We start from the raw sequence: 15,670 nt of genomic DNA on the forward strand, positions 1-15,670 counted from the left end.
ATTTGTGTTTCTAGTTTAACTGGGCTTTTATTTTTGGTTAGATGGTTTAGTGACAAACTACGAAAACGCTACGGCACAAAACCTTGCGGTTGAATAATCCTCTTGGCCAACACGCATGTTTGTTTTTTAACACAACATATAAGCGAGAAAATACCTTTATTTTGTAAATTTGACCGGAAGTGACATGGCCGCTGTCACGCAGCGTCGCTAACTGAAGTGCCTACCTGTCCCTGAAGAGAAAACAACAAAGTCCCGCGCCGGTGGGGCTCTTGTCAACATGGCCGTGTCGTGGGGTAAACTGTGACAGCTGAAGCCAAGATGATGAACGACATCATGGAGGAGCCGGAGAAGGACACCCTGCTCGAAGCGCAGCCACAAGTTGTGTCGGTAATGTCGGCTCGAGCTAATCCGGCTAACACTAGCTTGTAAATAGTAACTGGGAGGCTAGTGGACGAGCTCGGACAGTTCGAGGAGCCGTGATAACTAAATGAGTGTCGAGAGGGGACTATCCGTCCGTTGGGCTTTGACAAGTTTGACGTAATTAATGAGCTGCTGCACACGTGAAATTGATTTTATCTTCTGGTAGACCGAATGGACTGCTGGGAAATTTTGGAGGAGTTTTAAAAAAAAAGCTTGAATAAACTAGTTATAAACCTTTTTTTATAATTATTTTTTAATCACATTAGAGTGACATTTTTGTGACGACCCTAAAACAACTTTCCAGTCTGGCCGTTTAGCTGTTTACGTGGCGCCATTTAATCACTGTTATATTCTAGTCTTCGTCCATCACACGCATGCGCACACTGATTATTCTTCGTTTCCTCCGACCGCAGGGCCCCAGTAACGGCACAAGACCTAAGGCCCCGGATGGAGGGATCCGGCCGTTGGAGAAAAGAGGACCGTACATCATGTCCAGGGCTCCGGCCATCCACCTCAAACTACGTAAGCAAGTTCTTGACTCATCGTGACCAGTGCCATTAGGCTACCCGCCTGTAGACCAGGAGTCACTTCCTAACTGTTCATATGAGTTCAAGTGTGGTTCACACTGTTGAACGACACACACACACACTAAAGACTGTGTGTCTGGAGAGTTTGAGTCATGTGACACTGATGAGCAAAATCTCCCACGGTGTGTATAGAAAGCGTTCCATATAGACAAGTCAACCATAAGCTGTCAAGGTCTCTGCAACAAACATGTCTGCACTCTGTGCTGCTGACTGACGATTCTAAGATGCAGATACTTATTTGGTGTCTACGAGGAAAGAGCAGCCGCACATTCCAGAGTGAAGCCAGGCAAATGTCACGGACAAGGAGGATTCCCACGCAGAGAAGAGGTGTTGTTGGACTTTATGCACGGTAAAGTGTCGACGGGTGTGAATCTTATCATGTGAGACTGCAAAAGACACATGCCGTATATTTCACAGACTCTTTGAGCCTCTCTGTTTTTAAATATATTCACAACTCAACGCTCAGTAAATTGGAAAAGGGAAAATAACTGGCACTGGAACAGAGTTGATTTTGATCAATCATTTACTTTTGGCATCAAACTACTAATTAAACCCAATTTAAACTTGTGCACTTTAATGTGTATCACATAAATATATATGTACATATATACACACACACATAAATCAGAGCTTGAACACCGTCACTGTGTTACAAATTGCATCTTTTTTCTTTTAGTACTGACTGCAGCTGCCCTGTCAAAGTGCACATATACTGTAGCATGCAGTATGCATTCAATTGGGACATACTACTTTCTCATAACATTGCACCTTGAGCTTTGACCCACTTGCTGGCTTGCACTTGTCTATAGAGTTTATAGAGTTTTTCTTGCATACGTTTTGGGTTTTCGTGTGTAGAGTTTCGGCAAAGAGGGCCCTAGTTTCAGAAATTTGTGTTTTCGCAAGGGGGGAAAAGTATAAAATCCTAGTAAGAGGCAAATGATAGGACAGCAGGTGTGGAGATACATAGTTTGAAATAACAACAAGCTTCTACACAAGAACATAGTGAAAAAAGAAACATGAGCCGTGCGCTCTATATGAGTAGCATCTCATACAGGGAATGTTGATTTGCTTTTCTTTCCCCTGATCAAATTGTTGTTCTCAATCAGTCTTGTAAACGTGTTGAATCTGCACCACTACAGTGACGTCAGTTATTGTCTAAGACTTTCCATTTGCCGAGAGTGTGTGTAGGAAGTTTCGGGAAATCTCAAATCCTACACTGAGACGAAAAATATTTTTTTAAAGACATGGTGTTACAAACTTCTTCTGTGACCTTTTGCACTGACTCTCATCCAGTCAGTCCCAGTCGGCACAAAACATTTTTCCGCATTATTTCCAGAGAAGCACAGGGAGATGGCGAGGAAGGCACTGAAGAAGAAAGCTCTCTCACCAGGACCTCCAGTGACGCATCAGCCCAGGCAAGGAGCGAAGAGGTACGCTGAGGAGAGACGAAGCTGATGTGAGCTTCAAGCTCAAAGGAGGAGATGATTAATTATTTAATTTTTTTACTCTTTCTGTTTCTCCTTTTAGGATGGTGAAGTATAACAAGGGCTACGCTGCTTTGAGTCAGCACGCTGAGGACAGTTTGGTTGCCGTGGACTCAGACAGGTAAGGTGACACCATGTATGGAGGCGGAGTCCCTCCCCTTTCCACCATGGGACTAATGCTAGTCAACGGAAAGAGGCAAATCTTTTTTTATCCCTCTCAAACTGTGCCATGAAATGTATCAATTTAAAACATTATCTCGTGGGTTTATCATAGTGTCATTTGGTTTTGTGTGAGGCCTCTCACTGAAAGACTCCATCGCACAGTGATGTCATCGATGCCAACATGAGCGCTACAACCTTGGCTTGCTGGCTAGCTAGTTAGGTAGCTTAGCTTTATCCGCGCACAAGCTCGTCACACTTTGTGCGAGTAAGTCCCGGGCCGAAACACACAGGTATCGTAGCATAACCTTTGGATGTGGATTCTTTCGAATTATGTATTTTCACACTAATACAAAACAGGACTTTGTTGACATGTAAAATAATCTTTTTAACTCATAAACATGCAATTCATGGCCTAATTCAAGCAAGCTAAAACATTATCTTCTCGGGCGGGACTTTGCCTCTATACGCGTGACAGCGTTGTTGAATTCCTTCTATATGCAGCAAACCGAGCACTGAAATACTTGCCGATTTACTGTTACCACTTCTTGGCAACACTTCGTGGCAACACTGGACGTTTTACATGTCGCAATAAAATCATGCCACCTGGACACGTTCTAGTTCCAGATAGACACACACACACACACACACACACACACACACACACTTGTTACCATCAGAATGACAGAACCTGTCGTACTTGTCCTTACAGCGATGAAGAGATCGATTTTGAGCAGTATTCCTCAGGATACTCTTCAGCTGAGGTGAGTAATCCCACGTACCACACAGACAAACTGGCTGTGTGACTGTAGCTGCGTGGGTGTGATATAATCTATTTTTGGGCCATCCATACAGGTTCAACGATTGTTTTGTGTCATTATAAACCGTGGCTCTATTTTTGTTTCACTTAAACATTGCTTTGGTCAGTACAGTTTCCACCCAATTTAAAAAAACAAACAAACATGTATTACGTTTGGGTCACAGCAACAGGCACAAGTAATCACGGGGTATGAAAAATAGTGATTATTAGTTATAGTGATGTCATGTCTTCACCTTCCAGGTCCATCCTGATTTAAGCAAGCAGCTTCTCCAGGACGGCTACCGCCTGGATGAGATCCCCGACGACGAGGACCTGGACCTGATCCCGCCCAAAGCCATGGGCTCCTCTGTGTGCTGCTGCTCCGAGGGCCCGTCCTGCTCCGTGCAGTGACGCCCGGTGCCGTCACTGCAACCTTTTCCGAAGGCGCGGCACCAGTTCCTGCCCCTGACTTTAGTCACCGTGCCTGAGGCCCTCTCTCTAATCCCGCTACGCCGCTGTGCTGCCTGAGGACCTCCAGCTCTGAAGCCAAACACCCCGTTCCTGCAGGACCGCGTGCACGGAGACGCTCAACCCACGCAAAGAAAGAAAGAAAGAAGGAAAGAAAGAAAGAAAGAAAGAAGGAAAGAAAGAAAGAAAACCATGAGAACAAGCCTTATTCACTGTGACCCCAAAGCTTGACCTACTTTTCTTTTTATTGAACTTTAATGAAATGCTAACTATGCCCGCGCTCCATTATGGAGCACATTATGGGATGCGTCCTCGTTGCCCCCAGTGGGCAGATGGTTACTGTCGTTTCCAGTTATTAATTCACTAACTATATGAAGGCACCTCACATGATCATTCCCTGACTCTTGTTGCATTAACTGGATGTTTATCTGTTTTTCTTTAATGTATCTGTCCTAGACACCTTGTTTAACAAAAAGAACAACTTTAATTATATGGTTTATATTTTATATGAAGCAAAGCACTAAATTTGAAATAGGTCGTCAGATAATTGAGTGAAACCACTTAATTTATTTTTAGCACACGTGTAATTATTCTTTTCTTCTAGCTAATATTGCTATCTAGAAGAGAAGCCTGTTTTAGGATTATCTTCTGCTCCGCCCATATTATTTGCTCTGGGTTCGAGAAGACAAAGACTTTATTACTTTTTACAAGCTGCCGTTGAGCAAACGGCTACATACCAAGAAGAAAGTCGTCCCACAAGGTGATCCACCGTTTGTAAGAGTACCAAATGTTACACTGCCGTGAATGGAACCAAAGAAAACAAAAGTTCAGTTACTCAAGTGCTTTGCGTTACAATCTCTGTGTTGTAGAAATATGTTTTAACGTCCAGAAAGCTGTTCCAAAACGGGCACAACGCAAAATATATCTCAGATCCTCATGGAAGTGAGGATCTTGTCATTAAGACGTCAATATGTTGCTCATTTAAATTCCCCTAGAATTCAAAAATAGATTTTATTGATTGCATTTTCTGTGTCATCCTAAACACATCACGTGTGTGTGTGTGTGTGTGTGTGTGTGTGTGTGTGTGTGTGTGTGTGTGTGTGTGTGTGTGTGTGTGTGTGTGTGTGTGTGTGTGTGTGTGTGTGTGTGTGTGTGTGTGTGTGGAGGGCAGATTTTGGGTCACAATATTGTATTTATTTATTAGTATTTTCATCGGGGACACTAGACGTAGTTACAGCTCAAAGCCAGTAAACTACATTTGCATAAGGTTTAAGGCATTTGTTTCCTCTTGCTGTTTGCGGATCGTATTTGCGTACATCAGTTGTGTTTGTATTAGTTTTTTGTTCTTGTGACGTGTCTGTTGCCGTTTTCTATATATGTGCTGAAAATGGCAGGTTTTTTTTCCCCACTACGTGTTCACTCTTGTTGCAGTCGGTCATATTTTATTTTTTTTTAAATTGCATTAGCAAAATATCTAAGTGACAGCAATCACTTTTTCAGGAGATTAATTGTGTTTGTGTGTGAGTGAGCAATCAGAAAGTAGTTTGCCTTTTCCACAAATGAGTCAAATACAGCGAGTTTGAATTGATTGCTGTTTTAGTGCGTAGCGGTCAGGATAGATGGGTGACTGCTGTTTTACGTACCTGCAGGCCACACTGGCCGTTACAAGGCGGGACTCTGAGTCCTACAAATGAAAGGTATAGCCGGCCGCTTGACCGTCGTAAAGACTTGCAAGGACTGGGAAGAGTATGACTGTTGAAGAGGAAGAGGAGTTGAGAATCAGTTTCTCTGTTGTTCTAATGTGGGTGACTTGGAGATAAAAGCGGATTCTGCTGTTACACTTGAGTGTGAGTCACTTGATACAAGCCTGAGGTAAATGCTTTAAATGCAACAGCTGCATTTAAAGTGTATAGATCCCCCTCTGGCTCTGCACGACGTTTCTCTGGACACAAATATTGCACTTAACACCAGTGGTCTGTAGCAAGTACACTTGACTCACCTGTACTATGCAACTATTGGGACAATCTACTTGTTATACAACATTGTGACAATGTTGTGTTATTGAGTGCTAAATGCAATAACTCAGTTATTTTACGATGGTAAACACTATCTAAACATCATCTTTTTTCTTCAATCTTTGATTGTACTGTTTATTGGTTTACATTATTAAAATAAAGATATTATCTATACTTCCATGTGTAGGACTCTGATTACAATGATTGAGAATAATTTCTGGTAGCGATTGTGTGAGGAGTTAGTTTATCAATTACTTGTTTTAACTCTATGATCTACTGTAAATGAGTAGTATTCAGATTCAACTTTATTGTCATTGCACATAGTACAAGTACTGTGACAACAACATGTAGTTTGCATCTGTCCAGAGTGCAAAAGAGAAGCAGTTAAGGTGCAGTGCAATGTGGTGGATATACAATGAAGAGAGTATAAACATACATACATATATATATATATATATATATATATATATATATATATATATATATATATATATATATATATATATATAGTTGCACTAACCGTTATAAACAGAGTATGTTTTGTTGTTGTTGCTGCCGCCACAAACAAATGTCCCCTTGGGGATGAATAACGTATACATCTATCCAGTGGTCGTTGCCACAAGGGGGCAGCATGGAGCCACGCTGCTTTCTCAGTGCAATAGCTACTCCACTTCACTGTGAGGGCCCTTACATTACAATGAGTTTATTTTCTACTATTGCATTGAAACATTGCGCGATACTCACTGTCATGTTGTTTATCGTGCAGAGAAATGACTAATTTACTTCCAGGTGCTACTTCCACATACCTTAAATCTGCATCCTACAGAAATGCTATGTTGTGAAAATTGGAAAGATCGAAATATGAATAAATTATAGGTGAGACTACTCAATGAAGAGTGTCACGGAACTGAAAGGGGCTGCGCGAGACATGTTGCTGTCGCTGGGCGGGCCTAATGCCGATGTGCGCCATGCGGGGGGTGTCAATTGAAGGGGAGGAAAGAAAAAGAAAAAACGACTGAAGGGAGTTACCTCTGCGCTCTCTCCGAGATATGAGAACGGGCCATTTTCCAGGCGGTCCCCTTTCCCATTAAAGAAGAAAAAAGAAAAGAAAGACAGAAACACAGGTACATTTTGGAGAGGTCGCTGCAGAAGAGCGCACGCGGCGGTATATCTCCGGTGCACGCACGCACACACACACGCACACACACACTCACAGCGTCTCAGCGTCTCAGCCACCGTGCGCGCGCGTGTGTGTGTTTACAAGTGTGTTTGAGCGAGGGGAAGGACGAGGACGCCGAAGGAAGGAAGCAAGGAAGGAGGGATGGTGGACAATTCGAGCAGTAGTAAGGCACAAATGGTGAGTCGTGGTAATGCTTGACGTCCCTTTTTTTTTTTTTTTTTTTTTTTTACTTAGCGAGCCTGACGCCCTCCGGTAGTCGCGGTTTGACTGCCTTCTTCACGGGGAAGAGTAGACGTTAGCCAGCCGAACGGGGACGGTTTGCGCGAGAAAGAAAAGGACAACTTTCAGAGCTAATTTGAGCTTATGGTTGGTTACTTTTTTCAACTTTTTTTAACTCATTGAAGCTTTTGGAAACACTGCAACACATCTTTTATTTTACTTTTATTTTTTTTAAAGCCGTTAACGTTCCACTTTCTCGAGTGTGTGTGTGTTGTGTGTGTGTGTGTGTGTGTTGTGTGTGTGTGTGTGTGTGTGTACGGTAACTGGTCATAACACCTATCAACTCAACGTAACGCATTAACGTTACGTTTCTACGTTATTTTTGAGGATGTGGCAGCTAACGTTAGCTAATGCGGGAAAGATGTACACTTCGTTGCAGTTTTAACTCGTTTATTTCCTCTTGGCTGGACACGGCAGACGAACTTCAGCGTTAACGTGACGTGAAAAAGGGACGTTAAACTGAACTCTTCACGTTAAACTGAACTCTGGACGCCGTTCATCTTTCTCTCGGGTTAACCAACTAGTTTGAACACTAGTTATATAGGTTAGCTATATTATGATCGTTTGGGGCCAATGTTACGACTCTTGGTTTTGTGTTGTATGTTGATGGGACACTCTACTGCTCCTCCAAGAAGTCATAGTAATACTAGTTGGTGAATAACTAAATAACTTTTCTCTCTTCTGGTATTACCAGAGTCGTGGTTGGCCTTTTTTAACGTGCAGCTGTGATATCTGTGTGGACTCACGAAATCGTGAAACTGTTTCTTCAGTGTTGCTTTAGTCTCCTTCTCTTTATTTTCCTACGCCTGGCTGCTTTACTACGTTATTATGCTGGTAGACCGTGTTGGTGAATGATCCTGCTTCATTGTTTTCCTCTTTCACACATGCTCAGGTCTTTAAGTTGATATGTTGAAGCTGAAAGCCTGAAAAGCGTGTATATTTGTGTATATTCAGGTGTATCGTTGTTTTACGCTGAAGGTTTTTACAAGTTCCCCAGTTTAAACATTAACTGAGAGAGGAATTCCAAGTTTCAGCTACATGAACCTGATGAAAATGATATAGTTGGATTACCCATGTTGTGGTGTTGTGTACAAATATGGCTCCTCGGTTCAAGTCTAGCTTTGATTATTGTGTTTTTTGTGTGTGTGGTGGGGTGCATGGGCCTTACTTGCGTTTCTTTTTTTATCCTGTCTAATAAGATAACGGGGTAATTAGATTTCAGCACGTCATCCATGGCTCCTTCTCTTCCTCCCACAGCCCAGCATGTCTCAGGAGCCTGGTGTGGCCTTTCCTCAGAGCGCCTCTACAGGGGGGATGAAGCTGGAGGCGGTAATGGAGCAGCTCCAGCGCCAGCAGCAGGCCCGCCTGGAAATGGAGCGCAAGGAGAGGAAGCTGCGAGAGGCCCACATCATGTACGCTCAGCAGGTTGCTGCCCAGCAGGCCATCCTGGCGGCAGCCCGGGCATCCGGGGCCAGCTTCATGGGCAAAGGCCTGGCTGGGGTTGTCCCCGGTGGCGGGTTACTACCTCCCAGGGTGTCCAATCAGAGCAGCGTGGACTCGGAAAGGGAGGACGACGAGGACAGAGGCCGGGATTCCGGGGACGACGACGACGACGACGACAATGAGATGATGGAGGGGGACGAGGGCAGCGACGAGGACGAGGGCAGTGCCAGCGGTCTGGAGTTCCTCCGCAAGCAGACCCTGGCTCTGCAGCAGAGTGCGTCCCGCATCGCGGCCCGGCCATTTGGCAGTTACTCTGCGTCGGCCCCCCAGAGGGCTGCATCCCCGCCCATCAGAGTGAAGCAGGAACCCGACGAGGGCCTGTCTCCTGCGGGGCCTCACTCCGCTACCTCTCCTAACGGACAGGCCGACTGGGGCTTTGACGATCACTTCAGACAGGTTAGTGCCGGGCTTTGGCTCCTAGCCGCACTATTTCATCCTTTCAATTCCTCTTTTGGGTCTTTACCCAGATCCCAAATTATTTTTGGACATAAAGATGCCGCTGCCAATCCTAATCTTGTTTAAAAACACTGTTTGTTGTGACCCTAAAAGGTGTAGCCCCCCCCCCCCCTCCTGTTGAGTGTTTTGTTTGATATCTCAGTCCAGCCCCCTGCCGTGAGCAATTGCTTAATCTTGACTGTGTGACAAACCTCTCCAGCAGTTTATTCGTGAGACAATTCAAATCTCCGTGGATGGTTGACTGCGGATTGGCTTTTGTGGCTAACAATCCTCCCTAAGTGAGTCCTGGCAGAGAGCCAGGCTGGGGCGCAATTTGTTCACACTCACTAGTTCCCTCCCGTGTGTGTGTGTGTGTGTGTGTGTGTGTGTGTGTGTGTGTGTGTGTGTGTGTCGTTCTCTGTCCCTCTTGGCGCTTTGCTCAGGCTCTGGTTTGGCTCTGATCCAGGTAGCGGAGTCAGCCAGGGCAGGACCGCTGCTGTGAGGCTGTGGGTGGTTGGCCGGGTCAGCGCGAGGATTTTGGGTGGGTGGGAAGTTTGGATGTAGTACACAGTAGCAACCTGTCACACCCCCCCTCCCTCTCCTCCCACCCCGACCCAAGAGTTTCGGCTGTGTGCCAAGTGCACTTTCCCTTGAAGGTAAATATTGCCTCAGCACAGTGTTACAAAACGCTGGAATGCCAACTGGGAACCAAGCCGAGCTCCATGTGGTTCAGCATCATGGCTTGAGACGTAGCAGTTAAAGGGAGCAGCAGCAGCAGCAGCAGCAGCGTGTGGGTGATATAAAAAGCTGTAGTTGCACAAGAGTGGCAGTGTCAGAGGGCAAATCTGAGCTTGATTAGTGGGCTGAGGGTGCTCGACTATCATGTGTCTGGATTTTATTACGGTCTATTTAAAGGCAAATGTCTTTGAATGGTGCTTCTCTAGACCACATTTCCTAATTTAGGGAAGGCGGTAGTACAGAGGTGGGAGGAGGGGTCTTGGTTTTATTATCATTGTATATCAATCAGAGCCTCTGACCTTACAGGGATTAGCTGGAGACGATTTAAACACATCGCATGAATATGAGTTTTGTATAGAATGGAGTTTCATTGCATTGTTTTCACTGGTGTCAGAGTGAAGCGGTATTATGCTGCCAGGCTTTGTGTGAACGTTGTCAGAACAGATGATCACAGCAGCAGAGTTGCAGCTGACCAGTGCCCTATCTGTGGCCCGGTGTCTTTTATTAGGAGAGGCGGGCCGAGCCTGGGGGATGGGGGAGGCATTATGGGACGAGAATTGGTCTGGCCTTTTTTTTTTTTTTTTTTTTTTGTTTCCTCTCTTTTATCTTTCCTGTCATTATGTCAGCTCTGCAGTATTTAATGACGGCTCATCTCTTCAGGCAGTTTCAGGTTGCACCGCTGTAGGGGGAGGGGGACAGTGGAGGCAGGGGAGCTGTTTTTTTTTGTGTTTTTTTTTCTTTTCCTTTTTCTTTTTTGGGATGTTATTGTCTTCAAGAGGCCAGAGAGAAACCTGGCAGATGCCGCAAAATACAGACCACCTATAATAATGTAGGGTGCAGCTCATTTATCATATTCTAAAAAGCAGCGACGGAGGCGATGTGGGATGGCGAGCTAGAAGAAACAAATGCACGGAGGACCATTTACATTAACATTTACATTTCATGCTGCCAGGCTTTTTCTTACCCAAAGCACACAAGGTGTGTGTGTGTGAATGCTGTGACCACTTCGACAGAGACACTGCGATGTGCTTGAGCCACAGCAGACAATATACAGAGCTGATTTCATCCCCAGCAGCTTCCAGAGAGACAAACGGGATGTTCGTGTCCCATTTGCTAGTTCGCAAACTAAAAGTGGTGATCGCAAAGGTCACATGTAGCTCTCAAACAATGGGTGGAACATGAGTGACACGCCGCTGAATAAGAACAAACAAACAGCTAGCGTAGCAGGCGTCACGCGGTAATGTTTAGTTGCATGCGAGTTGCCAGCAGCAACACTTGACTGACAACCGTTTGATTAGTCTGTCTTGTAGTCCTGTACTCCTAAGTGTATGAGTGGCGAGGGGCCTGTACAGGTCAGATGGGGGGTGGACAGACACGGGTAGCCAGTGTTTTCATGTCAGTGATGTATGTGTGGTGACCTCAGCCCTGTCCTAAACAGCAGAGTAAATAATTGTCAAACAAGGGGATGGACAAAGGCGTCGCGTGGAGAGGGAGGGAGGGAGGGAGAGAGAGAGGGCAAGGGTGGGCAGCCGGCCGGCCGGCCGGCCTCAGCACTTTGGCTTCCACCACAGTGGGACAGAGGCTGTCTGACCCCTGTAATCCACCCACCCCCACCTCCTGCTCACATACGAACGTGCACGGGCCCTTTCTGCTCATTGCGATAATCCCTCTGTGATTAATAGTTTTAATCATGCCTGCGGGACACAGATTGTGTCTTACGTCGCACTGTAATGATTGTGACAGAGCTTCAGTTGGCCGTACGGTGGGAGGGACTGAGAGATGGCGAGCGCGTGTAGAAGCAAGCAAGCAGTGGCTTTCGTTCGGCAAGGTTTCTACGTTTTACGTCCACACCCTGTTTGTTCCCCCGTGGCACTCTGACAAATGAGACGACGTGGAGGCAGTGAGCAGAGCACGTCCACATTTGAATTGCTATGATCACAGGGGGAGAGAAATGACTCACTCATCGCATCACAGGGCGGAATAATGCGCTTCAGGAGCGCTTGACAGGCTCGAAACTAGGCATCAAGATGACAGATCGATGGCCACATTTGAATTATTCCCATTTGGGTGCATTGCATTAGTGCTCTCTGTGTAATTTATATCCCATGATTCAATGAAGCAGCCAAGAGCGCAAGTAAATTTTGATTGAACAAATATTTAGTGGGCTCAATTACAAGTAGCTGGATAATTACCCCTTACAGTCTGATTAGATTTGTAGTTTATCATTTTGGTCACAGAGGTTTTTAATGAGGGAATTCTGCCAACCTTAGACTAACCCAAGACTCAATAAGTCAGTGCAAAAGCAGCAGTAGTATTTGCCTGGGCAGAACACAAGAAGGCACAGCTAGTCTACAACTTGGGTGAGGGATACATTTGACTCGATGTAAGTGGTGGCCAACAAAGGCAAACGGACCACGTTGGTTTCTGGGGAGGAGGGGCATCTGTTACTGCCGAGCCACGCCGTCCTTGAGCCCTGCTTGTGCTGCTCGAGCACTGAAGCCTGTCTGTTGAGCCAGCGCTGTTGCATAATTTAGCTGTCGCCCCAGCAACACATCAGCCAGGAAGTGGGGAGCTGCACTGCACGGCTGCAGAGCGGCGATCAATACGGATTGTGTGTGTGAGCTTTTAGAGGCAGGAATGTTTGGCCTCGTTTATGGTTCATTTATGACAAATGAGGTGGACATTGTATTCAGCAGATGGGCCCAAGTTATCTTTTTAAACGTGGTATGTGGAACAAATCTGCCCACCCCCCACCCACCCACCCCCTGGTGAATCGGCCCACCCACTGCAGCGTTGGTGGGAGAGCCACTGGACGTCTCTCCGTCGTGTCGTGGTGGGAGTCGGGGCGCCCCGCTGCCTGATGTGCACAATGCATGTTCGCCAACCTGACCCGATTTCTGCTTCCTGAACGCTATGCCTCACATGCCATAACTGTCAGTGGGTTTTAAATGGTGTACTTAGTCTTATTCTGTTTACTGGACTTCCTGTTAGGCTGATGTAATAAGGCAGGAATTACCGTCTGACCCCTATTCGTACAAACCGCTTGCAAATGGAGGTAGTTCAGATGATAAATTACGAGGAAGGTCCATTAAAACATGTCGCAGTGCTCGCTCTGGACAAGAATCGAGAGCGTGACGCGTGAAATGCTCAAACCTTTTGTTGAGCTGCACGGGGAATTGAAAACGTCAACCCAGACTGCTCACTTCTGCTGCGAATACTGACAACAATGCTTTCATATCACAATGAATACAGTGTTTCACTGACGCGACCAAGAATCAAAGAGTGTGACAGTAAAGTAGCAGTTGGGGGTAAACTCAGACGTCAGTACATCCTTTGCTGTTCTGCACAGCTTAAGTGACGATAAACCCTTCAGCAATAGAAGGTTGGAAAAGTAAATTCAACGGTGAAGTGGTTGCCTTGGAAAAAAGGAAGAGGTTAAACTAAATGGAAAACTAATAAAGTCTCTTATTTCCTTCTCCTTTTTCTTGACTCTCTTTATTTCCTCACAAGGTTCTTTGTCATCTGGATGACTTGGCGACTCCAAAATTATATTACTAATGGCATTTGTGATGAATGGCCTGGCCACTAAATGGTTAACCACATTTCCAAGTTCTCCCTCTTAGCTACGACGCTGATCTCGGTACAGATTAAGGCCGTCTGAAGGTGTCTTATTTTAACATCATTTTGAGCGCACCGGTGTGAAATTCCGCTTCGACATTTTTGGCTCACCTGCTGTTTCTTTCCCTCTCATAGACACGTCATACTTGTTCAACCAGAACAACTTAAAAAATGAATGCGATGTTTGCACTGTTTGCTAAAACAGGCGGTTAAAAGATACATGGTTGTATTGTTGTGTTGTGTTGCATTCAGGTTTGCGCCCCAAGCACTTCAGTTCATTTTAAGAAATGTGTTTTCAAGTGATCCGCCCGCTAAATTCAGGCTTCATGGAAAAATAATGTCAGAAGTGATTATACATTCATTGGCTTTCTAATTAAGTGCTAAACTCTCGAAACACTCTTTCGGTAGTAGCGGAGGCGTAGTGTTTACACATGTGAGGCATTGCTTGTAGTTCAATGCTGCGTGAACCTTGCTTTGCCTCTTGGACAGCAGGTCTTGGCTGGTCGGGTCGGACGGAAGCGACTGGGCTTTTAACTCTGGATTGCCTTTTTTAAATGGCAGTTTTCTGATTGATGCTGCTCTTTACGTACTGCCGCCCGGCCAGTGCGGCTACGGTTGAATTTGTGTCAGGATGGAAACAAATAGGGCCTGCACAAATTAATGATGCGCAATTATATTTTGCTCTTCCAGTTTCCAGTAGCGTTGGTGTCTACGCAGTATTGGAACATCTAACTTCATTTGAATTGTCTGTTAAATATATATTCTTTAAACCAGTGGTCTCCAACCTGTAACTGTCCTTTGGTACCGCGCAGAATGAAAAAATATTTAATTAATTATCAAGGTCTGAAATGAATCATCAAATTATTTATCCAAAGAGCCTATGAGCCTGTGAACTGTGTATGGCGATGAACACATTATGATGCTTCTTCCATTTATTTATTTTAACCTGCGCTCGTGACATTTTTGTCAGCTGCCAAATATTTCTCTGGATAAATCTGTAGGGTAGCAATGCTTATTACTATTTCAATGTGCTTAAGTGCAACTCTGCTGGCTCAAGTGACCTGAGCTTGCTCAACTGAGATTATTAACTTTTTATGTTTTTTTGGTACTGTAGTGTGGATGGCAATCATCTATTATACATGCCAGAGTGTTTTTTTTTTTCTTTTCACATGCAAATGATGGTTTCAGTTTTATCTGAATAAGAGGGTCAATGTGTAATCGCGACCAGGCTTCATTATGTGCTGACCTGCTCTTAACATCCATGTGCGGACGATTCCCCCCTTCCCAGAAATAGAGGTATTGAATTTAGTAGCTAGATGAAGGGGCGGAGGCAGAAGGGGGGGGGATTGACTGTGGAAGGAGAGGAGGAGGGTTAGTGGTCTGGCTCAGCACACTGCGCTGCCCCACCCAGAGGAAACATTCCAGACGGAATTAAAGAGTTAACTCTTCAAACAGTGAACATTCCCACCGGGGGCTCCCAACAAGAGACAGGGTTTGATAGGGGGGATGGGAGGGAGGGGGGTGCATGTCCGTGTCGTAGTCGGGCTCCTGATTGGTGATCTTTCAATTCATTTCACTCAGTGTCGCAGGGGCCGTAAAAGAAAAAAGCCAAAGGGCCTGAATGGGAGGAGGGTTAGGGTTAGGGTTAGCTGGATGGGAGGGGCCCCCTGGTGCAGGCAGAGACACTTTCTTTTATTTTATTTATTTTATTTGTCTGAGTCCCAAAAGGCACATCTGCTTCTGGCAGACGGGAGGAGGCTTCTCATCATGGTCTGGTCTTAACACGGCACTAGTGGGCGATGGGTAGTGTGTCGTGATGAATCTGGATCCGGACTGTGTTCATGGATTCCCTGGTCCCTGCATCCTTGAGAGGATACTGTGCTCTCCATTGATTGCGTTTTAAAAGTTGCGTTTTCTGCTCGACATTAGTGGCGTAGCGGACCACGGTTGATCCGTGATCGGTACGGATCACCCCGCTTAGCTGT

At 45.4% G+C, this 15,670-nt stretch overlaps 2 protein-coding genes across 3 annotated transcripts in view; both read left to right on the forward strand.

Annotated features, from left to right (window-relative positions):
- Positions 1-249: 249 nt before the first annotated feature.
- fam219b (family with sequence similarity 219 member B) lies at positions 250-6,100 on the forward strand. Of its 2 annotated transcripts, XR_013770987.1 has the most exons (7): positions 250-387; positions 834-942; positions 2,344-2,437; positions 2,535-2,612; positions 3,363-3,414; positions 3,711-4,991; positions 5,084-6,100. XR_013770987.1 is itself a non-coding variant. In XM_079217286.1 (6 exons), the coding sequence occupies exons 1-6, from the start codon at positions 319-321 to the stop codon at positions 3,858-3,860; spliced, it is 552 nt and encodes a 183-aa protein (XP_079073412.1). In that variant the 5' UTR covers positions 250-318; the 3' UTR covers positions 3,861-6,100. The 2 variants fall into 2 exon arrangements, 1 of the variants encoding a protein (XP_079073412.1); XM_079217286.1 differs by having other exon boundaries at positions 3,711-6,100.
- Positions 6,101-6,947: 847 nt separating this feature from the next.
- LOC306735463 (AT-rich interactive domain-containing protein 3B) overlaps positions 6,948-15,670 on the forward strand; it is a gene marked incomplete at its 3' end in the record, with an annotated part of 43,439 nt that continues 34,716 nt past the window's right edge. Inside the window, exons 1-2 of the mRNA XM_079216933.1 lie at positions 6,948-7,289; positions 8,649-9,290. Coding sequence (XP_079073059.1) covers positions 7,254-7,289; positions 8,649-9,290 — 678 coding nt within the window. The 5' untranslated portion in view covers positions 6,948-7,253. The remainder of the gene's footprint in view (positions 7,290-8,648; positions 9,291-15,670) is intronic.

The sequence above is a fragment of the Taurulus bubalis genome (assembly GCF_910589615.1).
Source record: "Taurulus bubalis genome assembly, chromosome: 4".
Classification (NCBI taxonomy): domain Eukaryota; kingdom Metazoa; phylum Chordata; class Actinopteri; order Perciformes; family Cottidae; genus Taurulus; species Taurulus bubalis.

Coding starts and splice junctions, on each gene's coding strand:
- fam219b (XM_079217286.1), top strand. CDS start 319: ATGATGAACGACATCATGGAGGAGCCGGAGAAGGACACCCTGCTCGAA. Junction 388..833: donor CGCAGCCACAAGTTGTGTCG/GTAATGTCGGCT, acceptor CTCCGACCGCAG/GGCCCCAGTAACGGCACAAG. Junction 3,415..3,710: donor CAGGATACTCTTCAGCTGAG/GTGAGTAATCCC, acceptor TTCACCTTCCAG/GTCCATCCTGATTTAAGCAA.